Below are 11,735 nucleotides of genomic sequence, written 5' to 3' on the forward strand. Positions count from 1 at the left end.
GAATGGAAAAAATACAAATTTGAGATAGTATATATAAAACTTAATATGTGAAAATATACTAAGAATTTTGGATTAACTAAAAATATTTTTATTACGTGATTGGGTTAAGAAGATTTGGGCCTTGTCCTAGTGGACGTTATTTTGCATTCATCATGAGAATTATAATCGGCTTAGTTAGAGCGAATTCATCAGTTTGAGGTCAATGGATGTTAGAATCGGTTTCTGTGGGTTAGAATTGAGTTTTTAGTTCGTCAGAGTTTGTCAGGTAAAAAAGTGTCATTTGGAAGGAGTAACTTTAAGACTGAGATCTAAACGTCTCGATATATCACAGTGGTTAGGGTTCGGTTCGAAAACGTTTTTGAGCCGTTTGCCAAGTGTTTTAGTTCTGTTAAAGATGCCATCGTGTCAGCCTCCTCTGGTCGCTCGATTAGACCCCAACAACAACATCACCTATACCCCGCCACTCGTCCGAGTGTCCAATCTACAAAGATGGCATCGGCAGTCCGGAATTCAAGGTTGGAATTGTCTCGACTTCCGAACCACTCAACGGCCTCAAGCTCCTCCAGGATTCCCAGGTCCAACAGCGCCTCGGATCTTCCGCCCGCGCCCGTGACCCAAGGAAGGGAAAAGATCTCAAAGAACCCTGCATCTCTCAAATACAGTTTACCACCCAGACTGGAATTGAAGGCTGAGAAAACGGCCGATAAGAAAATGAAAGGGGCGACTTTAACGTGGAGCTACTTTCTTAGCTCTCAAAAGTTGCATAATTACAAAGTAGAGAAATACGAATTACTTGCCTACAATAGTTCAAATGGAAATCGAACATGGTTACTCGTGGAAACAATTAATGCTTTAGTGCTTCCAATGCAGTGCATGTTGACAAACTTGACACCTGGGAAAGTTTCCTTCGTTATTAGAGGCGTTGACTCTTTTCAAAGGAAAGGAGATTTTTCCAATGTAGTTTCTATTGATATTTAATTTAATTCAGTTATGAAATTAGTTGGTGTAAATTTAATCTTGTATAAGTTAAAAATCTTTTTCAACCCTTTTTTCCTGATACATTTTAATTCAGATGAATTTTTAACGAATGATTTGGCGGATTATGTTCGAATAAAAAGCGTAACAATTTGGAATGTGAACAAATAGTCGTGTTCGCCTGTTTTAATCAAACGGCACTTTTTTGCTCTTCAACTTGCTTTAATTGCAAGTTACCTTTACTTGCGTGAACAGCTGTCAGAGCCCCTCAATTTTTCCTGCCTTTTTAAATAGCCTCCCTAATCTTAGCCGGCTATTATAGCGGTCTATTTTTTTTACCGTCCAAAGAATTTGATTTGTATTAGGGGGTTGTCTTTTTACAGCTCGAAGAGGATTATTTGAGAAGTTTTTTAAGCAATGATTTTGGAGTGAATTTTGGAGCCGGAAAGGAACCCGTGCAAAATTTAAGTGGTTTAATTGTTGAAAAAAATAGTTAGTGGAGCGAAAAGAGTTTTTATCGCTATTTTTGAGAGAGCGGGAAACTCGTTTTTAAAAATTTTTCTGTATGCGATAGACAGTTTTTGCTAACGTGCGGCTTCTTCAATCAGTTTTTTAAACGTTTTGAGAGTTTGAGTTAAACGAGGTTTGAGCATGCTGTAATAATAATTTGAAGCATGTTCCGATAAAATTGTTTCTTCAAATAGAGAAGTTTGTGACCCTGGAAAGACTGCCTATTTCTCTGTGAGTAGTTTTTAATTGCATTTTGTCCTTGCGTTCGGCATTTTTAAAGTTCTTTAGTTTATACTTCAGTTATTTCGGTTAAAACTGTTTGTCAGTGATCTAAAATTCTAATAGTGAGTTTGCAGGCCGTTTTGATTATCTGATGCAAATAATTCACTTTTGGATTGTTTTGAGCTGTTGTTACCATTTTGCCATGTTGGACTCTTCCTAGCAGTTTTTGTGTACTTCTTCTGAATTTTTATAGCTTTTGGGGAGTTCTTTTGCTAAAATTAGTAGCTATAGCTGTTTTGGCTGCCTTTCGATTTAATTGATAGTAATTCTGAGTTGTTTTTTTAAGATTGCGTTTTTAATTTTGAGTTGCTTTTTCTAATTGCTCTCGAACCAAGTTTGAGTTAATTATTGTAAACGTGTTGGTTCTTTTTTATACAAAATTTTCGCTTGATCGATTTGAGTTTTCGAGTGAATTCTGCGACCTTGACTTTTTTGCGTTACTTAAAATTCTCTCTCATTCGCAATTTTCAGCAGCTGATTTCAAGTGGCGGCAGTTCTTTACTAAAAGTCAAATGAAAAGTGTGCCGAAAAGGGTGTAATTTTTCAACTTTAATTTTTATTAGTTACTATAGTGGTATATAATAACCTCTATGGACGTCATTTGAAGCCCTCATAGTGATTTATGTTCCAGTGCAATAAGTTAGAGCTCCACCTAATCGTTCGAGAGCAGTTCTTCCGACGTTAGTCGGTTATGTTTCAGTGTGTATGGCATGTTTTTCAATATTTTTCTATTTCTGCCTATTTTTATGCTTCTCGCTATAATGTTTTCTATATCATTCCTATTCTATAGATTTTCCTTCTAAAAGGTGCCATTCGAAAATTGACAGCGTACTTTTAAATGAATTAAATTATACATTTCTAATTTTCCTCCTTTGTATAACAATATGTTTCTGCATGTAGTTGGGTGGTTGGAATGCTTGAGCATGAGGATTAAGAACTTTTTTCAAAGAATGGCTGGCTGATAGCATTTAAGCATTTTGTGGATAATTCTGTCCGATAACTTTGCAGCAATTTTTTTTGATTTTGTCCTTCATTTCGTTTACTTTTCATCGATGTTCTGTATATGAGTTTTTTTTTTGTTTGTCATGCTGTCAATTGGTTGTCGAACAAACTCTGACCGTATTGCAAGGTCTTTCGCATTTCTTTTTTTTGGGTGGTAACTTGTAAGGAAATTCATTGGAGATGCTTTATCAATTTTTGTTGTCCGTTGTTAGTTTTGTATACATTTACTGTCAAGTGGACCGAAAGCTAACTCTAGCAGTAATTTATTTTCTAAATATATTATTTCAATAAAACTGTTTTTTTGCTAAGAATTTTGACAAAAAAGTTTGGTTTTAATTTTTTTCGATTTCTCCAGATCTTTTTTTTTCAAAACGAGAGATACTTGTGAGCTTAGTATGGCTTGCCTCATATTATGTGTCATTTGCTTTGTTTCCATAGCATGAACGAAGTTTTTTCTTTTCTATATGTACAAAATATATTCTACATATAATTACTACATGCAAATAATATTGAATTTCTCCTACTTTATGTTAATTTGCTTTTCGGTGCTTCCCTTCTTCTTTGCATTACAATGGTCGTTTTTCTCCTCTGATGCGTTCTCTCATAAGATAATAATTATTTGATAATTAGATTTTGTTTGGCGCAGACGACTTTGATTAGTTTCTGGAATGGTTCTCGCTATTTCTTTAAATGAAAATTATTTGAAAGTTAGATTTTTGGTGCAGACGACTTTGATTTGTTTCTGGAATGATTCTGGCTATTTTTTAGATAATAATTATTTGAAAGTTAATTTTTTTCACGCAGATGACTTGGATTTGTTTCTGGAATGCTTCTCGCTTTTTTTAAAAATGAGAATTATTTGAAAGTTAGATTTTTAGCGCAGACGATTTTGATTTTTTTTCTGGAATGCTTCGGGCTATTTTTTAAGATCTACTTTTTTCATGATCCTTTTAGTCAAATTGGAGAACTGACTGGAGTCATGTTGAAACTGGAATTGGAGCGAAAAAGCGAGCAGTTTTGCGGCGTGAAATTTGTTCACACTAATTTGAAAGTAAAGTGAGAAATTGACGTTTGAACAAAATTTGCTTTCTCGATTGCGCGTTTTTGCGCACGTATCTCAATTTGACTTTGATTTTTACTGTTTGTCCGGCTTCTTTTATTGGGTTACCTAAATGGTTGTTTTTAATCCAGTCATTTATGCCATCAAAGTGCAGTCAATGCTGTTTTGACTCAGACACAGTTTAATAAAAAAAAATTTCTGCGATTTTTTTTCTCTTTCTTGGTTTTGTGTCCGGCTTCTTGGTCTCAATGGTTCTCTAATGAGGCGTGATAGATGCTCCAGTGGTAACTGATTTTCTAAATTTTTGTAAGAAATCATTTTTTTCTGAGAATTCTGTCAAAAAAATTAGAAAATTTTGTTTTTAATTTTCCTTCTCAATTTCTACAGATCTTTTTTCAAAATGAGAGATACTTGTGAGCTTACTATGGCTTGCCTCATATTATGTGTCATTTGCTTTGGTCTCCATAGCATGAACGAAGGTTTTTCATTTCTATATGTAAAAAAATACTACATACAAATAATATTGAATTTCGACTTGATTTGAATGTTAGATTTTATTGGCGCAGACGACTTTGATTTGTTCGTGGAATGCTTCTCGTTATTTTATTGAATAATAATTATTTGAAAGTCAGATTTTTTGGCGCAGACGACTTTGATTTTTTTCTGGAATGCTTCTCGCTATTTTTTTAAATGATAAATATTTGAAAGTTAGATTTTTTAGCGCAGACGACTTTGACTTTTTCTGGAGTGCTTCGGGCTATTTTTTTAAGATCTGTAGTTTTGTCGTGATCCTTGTAGACAAATTGGAGAACTGATTGGAGACATATTGAAACTGGAATTGGAGCGAAAAATCGAGTAGTTTTGCGGCGTGAAATTTGTTCACACTAATTTGAAAGTAAAGTGAGAAATTGACGTTTGAACAAAAATTTGCTTTCTCGATTGCGCGTTTTTGCGCACGTATCTCAATTTGACTTTGATTTTTACTGTTTGTCCGGCTTCTTTTATTGGGTTACCTAAATGGTTGTTTTTAATCCAGTCATTTATGCCATCAAAGTGCAGTCAATGCTGTTTTGACTCAGACACAGTTTAATAAAAAAAAATTTCTGCGATTTTTTTTCTCTTTCTTGGTTTTGTGTCCGGCTTCTTGGTCTCAATGGTTCTCTAATGAGGCGTGATAGATGCTCCAGTGGTAACTGATTTTCTAAATTTTTGTAAGAAATCATTTTTTTCTGAGAATTCTGTCAAAAAAATTAGAAAATTTTGTTTTTAATTTTCCTTCTCAATTTCTACAGATCTTTTTTCAAAATGAGAGATACTTGTGAGCTTACTATGGCTTGCCTCATATTATGTGTCATTTGCTTTGGTCTCCATAGCATGAACGAAGGTTTTTCATTTCTATATGTAAAAAAATACTACATACAAATAATATTGAATTTCGACTTGATTTGAATGTTAGATTTTATTGGCGCAGACGACTTTGATTTGTTCGTGGAATGCTTCTCGTTATTTTATTGAATAATAATTATTTGAAAGTCAGATTTTTTGGCGCAGACGACTTTGATTTTTTTCTGGAATGCTTCTCGCTATTTTTTTAAATGATAAATATTTGAAAGTTAGATTTTTTAGCGCAGACGACTTTGACTTTTTCTGGAGTGCTTCGGGCTATTTTTTTAAGATCTGTAGTTTTGTCGTGATCCTTGTAGACAAATTGGAGAACTGATTGGAGACATATTGAAACTGGAATTGGAGCGAAAAATCGAGTAGTTTTGCGGCGTGAAATTTGTTCACACTAATTTGAAAGTAAAGTGAGAAATTGACGTTTGAACAAAAATTTGCTTTCTCGATTGCGCGTTTTTGCGCACGTATGGCAATTTGGTTTCAATTTTTACTTTTTGTCCGGCTTTTTTATCGGTTTATCTAAACGGTTATTTTAAATCCAGTCCTATTCTTTTTTAGGTCTTTTTTGTTGTTTAGTATGCTAAAATACTTTTAATTGTATTTTAGGACTTGTCCTGCTATGTTTTCCTAAGGCTTATTCACACGTTTTTGACTTTTTAATGTCATCAAAGTGCAGTCAATGCTGTTTTTGACCTAGACACAGTTCAGTTGAAAAATATTTGCAATTTTTTTGTACTTTTAACCGGTTTCTTGGTCTCAATGGGTCTCTAATGACGCGTTTTAGATGCTGTTTAATAGTTTCAATTGACATCTAGAGGTTTTTAATAATTTGTGAAACTTGTTTTCAAATGAGTTCAAGTTTTGTTTCAGTTTGCCCAGTGTTGTAGTTATTTTTGTTGTTTTAGCTTTTAGTCTGATTAATTAGAGTTTTCTCGCACTGTTTGCTATTGATTTCTCTATTACTGTTGTTTTGTGTACACATTCTAAGGGCGTGTAGTGTCAATAGTTATATGATGTGTTGTTTCAATTGATGTTTTATTTTTCTAGTTTTAGCAAAAAAATCAATTGTTTTCAGGATTTTTTTGCGCATTTAAGATCATGTTGTGTTTAATATCAGATTATGATGTTGATTGTCAGGTCCTTATTCTATTCTTTACATTATTTTGCTCTACCCTAGTTCTGCACTTCATCAACATTTTGCCTGAAATCATTCGTCTTCTCTAAGCTAATTTCACTCTTCTCTCATTCTGCCCATAAGTGCCTATAAGCAGCAGTTGCTCCAGAATTAATTGTCTAGAATCAACACAGTCAGTATTGAAAACGAAATGAAAATAGAAACGGGATAAAGCCAAATTTTCGATGCCCGTCGCTTGAACTTTGAACTTTTCGTTCATTGCTACAATCTTAAATGGTTATTGGTGGTAATACTATTTTGTCATTAGGAGACTCGAGTACGTCTATTTATGAAATGACATCAAAATAATTTGCTTTTTTAAAATGTTTTTGTACAAAAATTAATTTTTCTGTTTTTTCTATAATCGGGGTTATATGAGCTGTTTTCCGGCAATCTGCCCGGTATATTGGCTTTTCTCCCCAAATTGCTCATATTTTCTCGCAAGAACCCATAGAGCGGGGACCCAAAATTGCGTTTTTTGAAAGAAAGCGCGTCATTTTCCTCTTATAGGAGAAAACTGTGGTAAGAAAAATGGAAGTTCTGAATTTTTTTCGTAAAAGACAGGCTAACTGCAGTAGCAAATATTGAGCTTTTTCAAAATAATTTTTAATAATGAAACAGTTGGAACAACAATCTTGAAGCGCGAATCAAATTTTTCAGACATGGATTAATGGAATAGAAGTAATATGACGGTAGCAAAAGTCGCCCATTTTCCCCACATTTGAGCAATTTACCAAACAGCTGTGCTAGGCCGAGTTTCTGCAACTGTACAGGATTCATCAAAATGATAGTATTAGCTAAATGCATACAAATTGGGGTAACCATTTTTGCAAAATTTTGAGATGCAATCTTTTTCTTGCCTAGTCAATTTCAGTGCTGGGCAACTCTCAAGTTCTGTACCGATCTCAGCTATGATTATCTAAATCCAGGACTTGGCAAGTCTAAATTGAAGTCTTGGCCAAGACATGGCATGTCTGAAAAAACTCCAAAATAGGTCCGGAAACGCGTAAATTACGAGACAAAACGTTTAAAATGGCTCGTGAAAATTAGCCGAGAAATCTACAGAAATTGGTCGAGAAATAATCAAAAATGACCTGGAAATTGGCAAAAACGTGGACTAGGTGTCTGATGGCAGAGCCTCGGGGCATCAAAGTGGCCCTCAGTTGTCCCCTTTTAATCAATTTTCCCTCGGATCGATATTTGGGTTATCTGCAAATTTCGGTCGTTTTGGGCTCAAACAAGTGAAATCACATCACAAGAACGCAATCTGTGCTTATTTAACTTCTCGCTGTCCTCTTTAAGCTTTTGATAGCAGTTTGCAAGGATCCCGGAAAATGGTGAAATGTAGTCCCGAAAGCGTGGGACGTTATTAAACCTTCAATTGAAATTTGGATTTGGAAATCAACTTGCAATTGTTACTTAAGTCTTAGTCAAGACTTGTAAGACTTCCCCAAAACTGAAAAACAAATTAATTCTTGCGTTTAGACGTCCCTCGTACTGATAAACGTTGGAGTTTGGTATGGGATGCGCTGTCATTGATCCGCGCTGACCTGATTTAGAGATTGAAGAAAGTTGTTGTTAGTACCTATAATGTATCTGTCCCTTCGAAAGCACTATTGTTGAATAATATCACAGACTAAGTCCTGCGTTTAAGATAAATTGTCGTCGAAAACTTATGATCAGAAATTCGAGCAGAAAAACGATTTGTCAACTTTGCTTAAAGTATTTTTTTCGTGGCGCTGGCGATAAGTGCTGGGATTTGAGAATCGTTCATTGCTGAACCCTTTAACATCAAACTTTCAAATCAATTACTAGATTATGAGTATCAGAAAATAATTCGTTGGGTAATAGCAACAGTTGGTATAGCGATAGCTTAGCGCTATTCATTGGTCTTTGATTTTCTTTCTTTCTGTCTCAAATTTGTTAAGGATGTTTAATGGTATTCTATGTAAATGTAGTTTCGTAATAGAAACAGATACAGCATTAAAAATGAATATTTAATGTGACATTTTTGAGGCTTGGGTATTTTGCGTATTTATGTTTTCGACAAGATTTTATTAAAACTGTGTGCAAAAGTTTCTGTGGTGGAATTAGGATTCAATTAACCTCGTGACTGAAAACGACATAGACAATATTGAATTCAACATAATATGAAGCGCATTTATTTTTCAACTACAGTTACTCTATGAAATTCTCAATTTTGTTTCTTCAAAGAAGCCAACTGTATGTCTTTTCATGTACAAAAATTTCCAACATGATGCATATCATTAATGGACAAGGCTGGAATAAGCGCTCTATTATGAAACAGAAAGTCGTGAAAAGAAGAGGCAATTAAATTATATTTTACTTTAAAGTTTAGACGAGAATTAACTTCACTGGCGTTACTTTTTCTCATGAGTGGAGTCGTCAAGAATGCTGCACGAACATAATTTTATACAACGTAGGTTGAACGCACAACTACGTGAGTTCAGTTTTGGCTCTGTAATTTAAAATTTTCTAAACCAATTTTCGTTGTCTCTCTCCTTCAAAAATATTGATATGTAGCACATTCATTTTTGATTTGTATCATCAATGATGAGGGTGATATACAAAAGGTCATATTGTTTTCTTTCTATTTTTGACCTATCACTCTGCTAGTTTTTTTAACTATAATCGGCAGTTTTTCGTGCGAGAAGTTCGATTTTTGTGATATTTTAGTTTTGTACTTTTGTTTAATTTAATCTCCAAAAAGCATTTCAGAAAAATTTCCGGATGCAATGTTGGCGCGCAAATAACAACTATGCATTTATTTGGTATCATCTTTTTTTAGCAAACTGGTACTTTAGATTTTTGTGGAAATGGAGTTCTATGTGTTTATATAAGTGGGGCGGGGCGGAGGGCAGAATTTGAGCGTCGTCTTTGGCTAGGGGTGTCTCCAATTTTTGTTCCGACCCGCTTTAGTGGGGGAGGAATCTATATGCTCAACTGTGAGTGGTATCATTAGACATCTTACCAAGCGTAGAATATCAAATTAAATTTTTTTTTTTTGAATTTTGCTTTTTCTGATTAGTCATTGAGTTTTCTGAATGTTAGACTTCCGTTGTTTTGTTCAAATGTTTCGTAATTTGTCAGGAATTTTGATCAATTTTGAAAAAAATTATGATAAGATTGATAATGATCCTCTAATTGGGTTTACTTTTGAAAACAGAGTTACTGAATTGTTTGAACGGTTTCTTTCGGGTAAATAATTTTTAAAATTCAGCTTTTTCGTTTTTATTGAAAAATGGCACCAAATATGTTTCACTAGCCCGCTTTATGCAGATGAAAACTGCTAACACAGTAATCTTGTTCTCATACTAGGGCTTTTTTACCTCCAGTTCCTAAGAATGCTTTCTGGAACCAACAATTTGGCTGATTTCGATATTTATCAAAAATGCATGATTTATTTTTTTAATATTAAAATTATCGTTTGCCAAACAATCTATTACGCAACTGTTTGGAACAGTTAAGTTCTTTTGAGGGCCGAGCAGTGATATCAAAGCAAGTTTTGGTCTCATCCTTAAATTTTGCAATTAAAAAGTGTAAGTGTTGGATTTTATTTTGGTTCTGTTCTTTTTGAAATGTTTTTTGAAATGTTTTAAAATTTTTCCTCCCAATTGCAAACAATTTCATGTAGTCTTTCTCATTTACATATTCAATCGATGAGAGATAGAATGTATTCAGTCTAAATAATCAAAGGTCAGATCCCTATCTAGGGATCTATTGCTGAAATTATCTAACGCTTTCTGTTGACACCTAATGATTTCTTGCTAATCTAACTCGAATATTATCCAAAATCATTAATTTGATTTTGATTTAGACTTTTTCTGTTTCAATTTAACTGTTTCGCAAAATTTTGGAGGAATTATTTCTTTTATTTGATGAGCAGCAATAAAAGGATAATAGTTTTGCTCTAATCCTGGATTTTTACAATCTAAAATTTTTTATAATCGAAACTTTCCAGTTATGAGACAGCTTTTAGCGTTAATTTGAAATTTAAACTTTTTTGACAGATACAAAATTGAATTACCGAAAAATGGATCTCCATCAAAACAATCAACAATTCTTAAAGATTAATATTCCAAAACTGCAACTTCAAAAGAAATCAATCACTTTATATGCTGGTAACTGGAAAAATTCCTGTAAACTTGCATCAATTTTTGCCTAATTTGATCTTTTATCCTATTTAATTGATAACAAATTGGTTTGACTTAGCGTTGATAATTTGACAATAAAGTTACAATTATAATCTGTTTAGTATTTTTAGTTGAAATTTTTTTTTTAAAAATCCGTTTTCTAAAAATCAAAGTTTTTTCTCAGCTCGGGGCACTTTTTTCTTATTTTTCTCACCTTGACGTGTAGTCAGCCATGAGAATTTTTTCTTGCTGTTCTATTTTTCATCTTATTGTTGTTTCTGGTTTTGATACTACGTGTTTTTCATATTTTTTGGTTTCTTCATCTTTGTTGTGTCACTTAACATTAATGTTTGGTCCAATATCACACTAGTGTCATTGAAAGAAGGTGCAATTGGTTATTTGTTATGTTTTTATTCAATGGATATTGATATAAACGGCTGCGACACCGTTTTCTCGCAAATTGTAATTGACTTGATTATGCCTGTATTATTTTTTGTTGTAATATGACATTCTGGATATTGGCAGACCTTAATGTCTTCCTAGGGAGGCTTTAATGACGCTACTTGCTGATTTTAGCTGATGTCTATTGGTTTTCATATGACTTTGAACGGTGATAACTTTAAACGTAATAATTTATTTTGTATCTTTGGCATTTTTGTTTTTTTTTCTACTTAATCATTTTCACTAAAGACAGGTCCCAGATCTTTTCTGTTGAAATGCAAGTTAGTTTAGTATAGGTTTTATCGGACGCTATGTTGACTTTGCTTTTAAGTTTTTTTAAATAGATTTAAATTAGTTTTTTTTAAATAGTTTTTTTTGTCATTAGAAAAAAGCCCTTGAAAACTTAAATGGATTGAAGATTTTCTTCAGATTTTAACTCTCGTAGACTTTTGTCTTTCCAGATAATAAGGTTGCAAATGTCTACTTAATTTTGATGGAAGAAAGGATTGGAATCCAGGCTTTTTGTGATATGAAGAAATAGGGGGACAATATCTACTACCCAATGCTCGTATTTCTTTGCTCGTTTTCTTTGTTTATACTAACCAAGGCGGCTCGGTAATGTGCGGTCGCACATAAGGTTCCGATCCCACTCATCCACAATTTTTGCATAATTGTCTACCAAATGAGGAACAAACAGAAAAACACAAAAAAATCTCAAGTATTTTTTTTAAAAAAAAGC

The 11,735-nt window shown here is 33.4% G+C and overlaps 1 protein-coding gene across 2 annotated transcripts in view; it reads left to right on the top strand.

Annotated features, from left to right (window-relative positions):
- LOC142344756 (uncharacterized) overlaps positions 1 to 1,049 on the top strand; it is a 108,033-nt gene extending 106,984 nt beyond the window's left edge. The window contains exon 7 of one of the 2 annotated variants that reach the window (XM_075396654.1): positions 384 to 732. In XM_075396654.1, coding sequence (XP_075252769.1) covers positions 384 to 613 — 230 coding nt within the window. In that variant the 3' untranslated portion in view covers positions 614 to 732. Of the gene's footprint in view, positions 1 to 383 lie in introns of both variants that reach the window. The other variant, XM_075396653.1, reaches the window with a different exon arrangement.
- Positions 1,050 to 11,735: the final 10,686 nt, after the last annotated feature.

Source organism: Convolutriloba macropyga, chromosome 8, assembly GCF_964194025.1.
Source record: "Convolutriloba macropyga chromosome 8, txConMacr16.3, whole genome shotgun sequence".
In the NCBI taxonomy this organism is placed as follows: Eukaryota; Metazoa; Xenacoelomorpha; order Acoela; family Convolutidae; genus Convolutriloba; species Convolutriloba macropyga.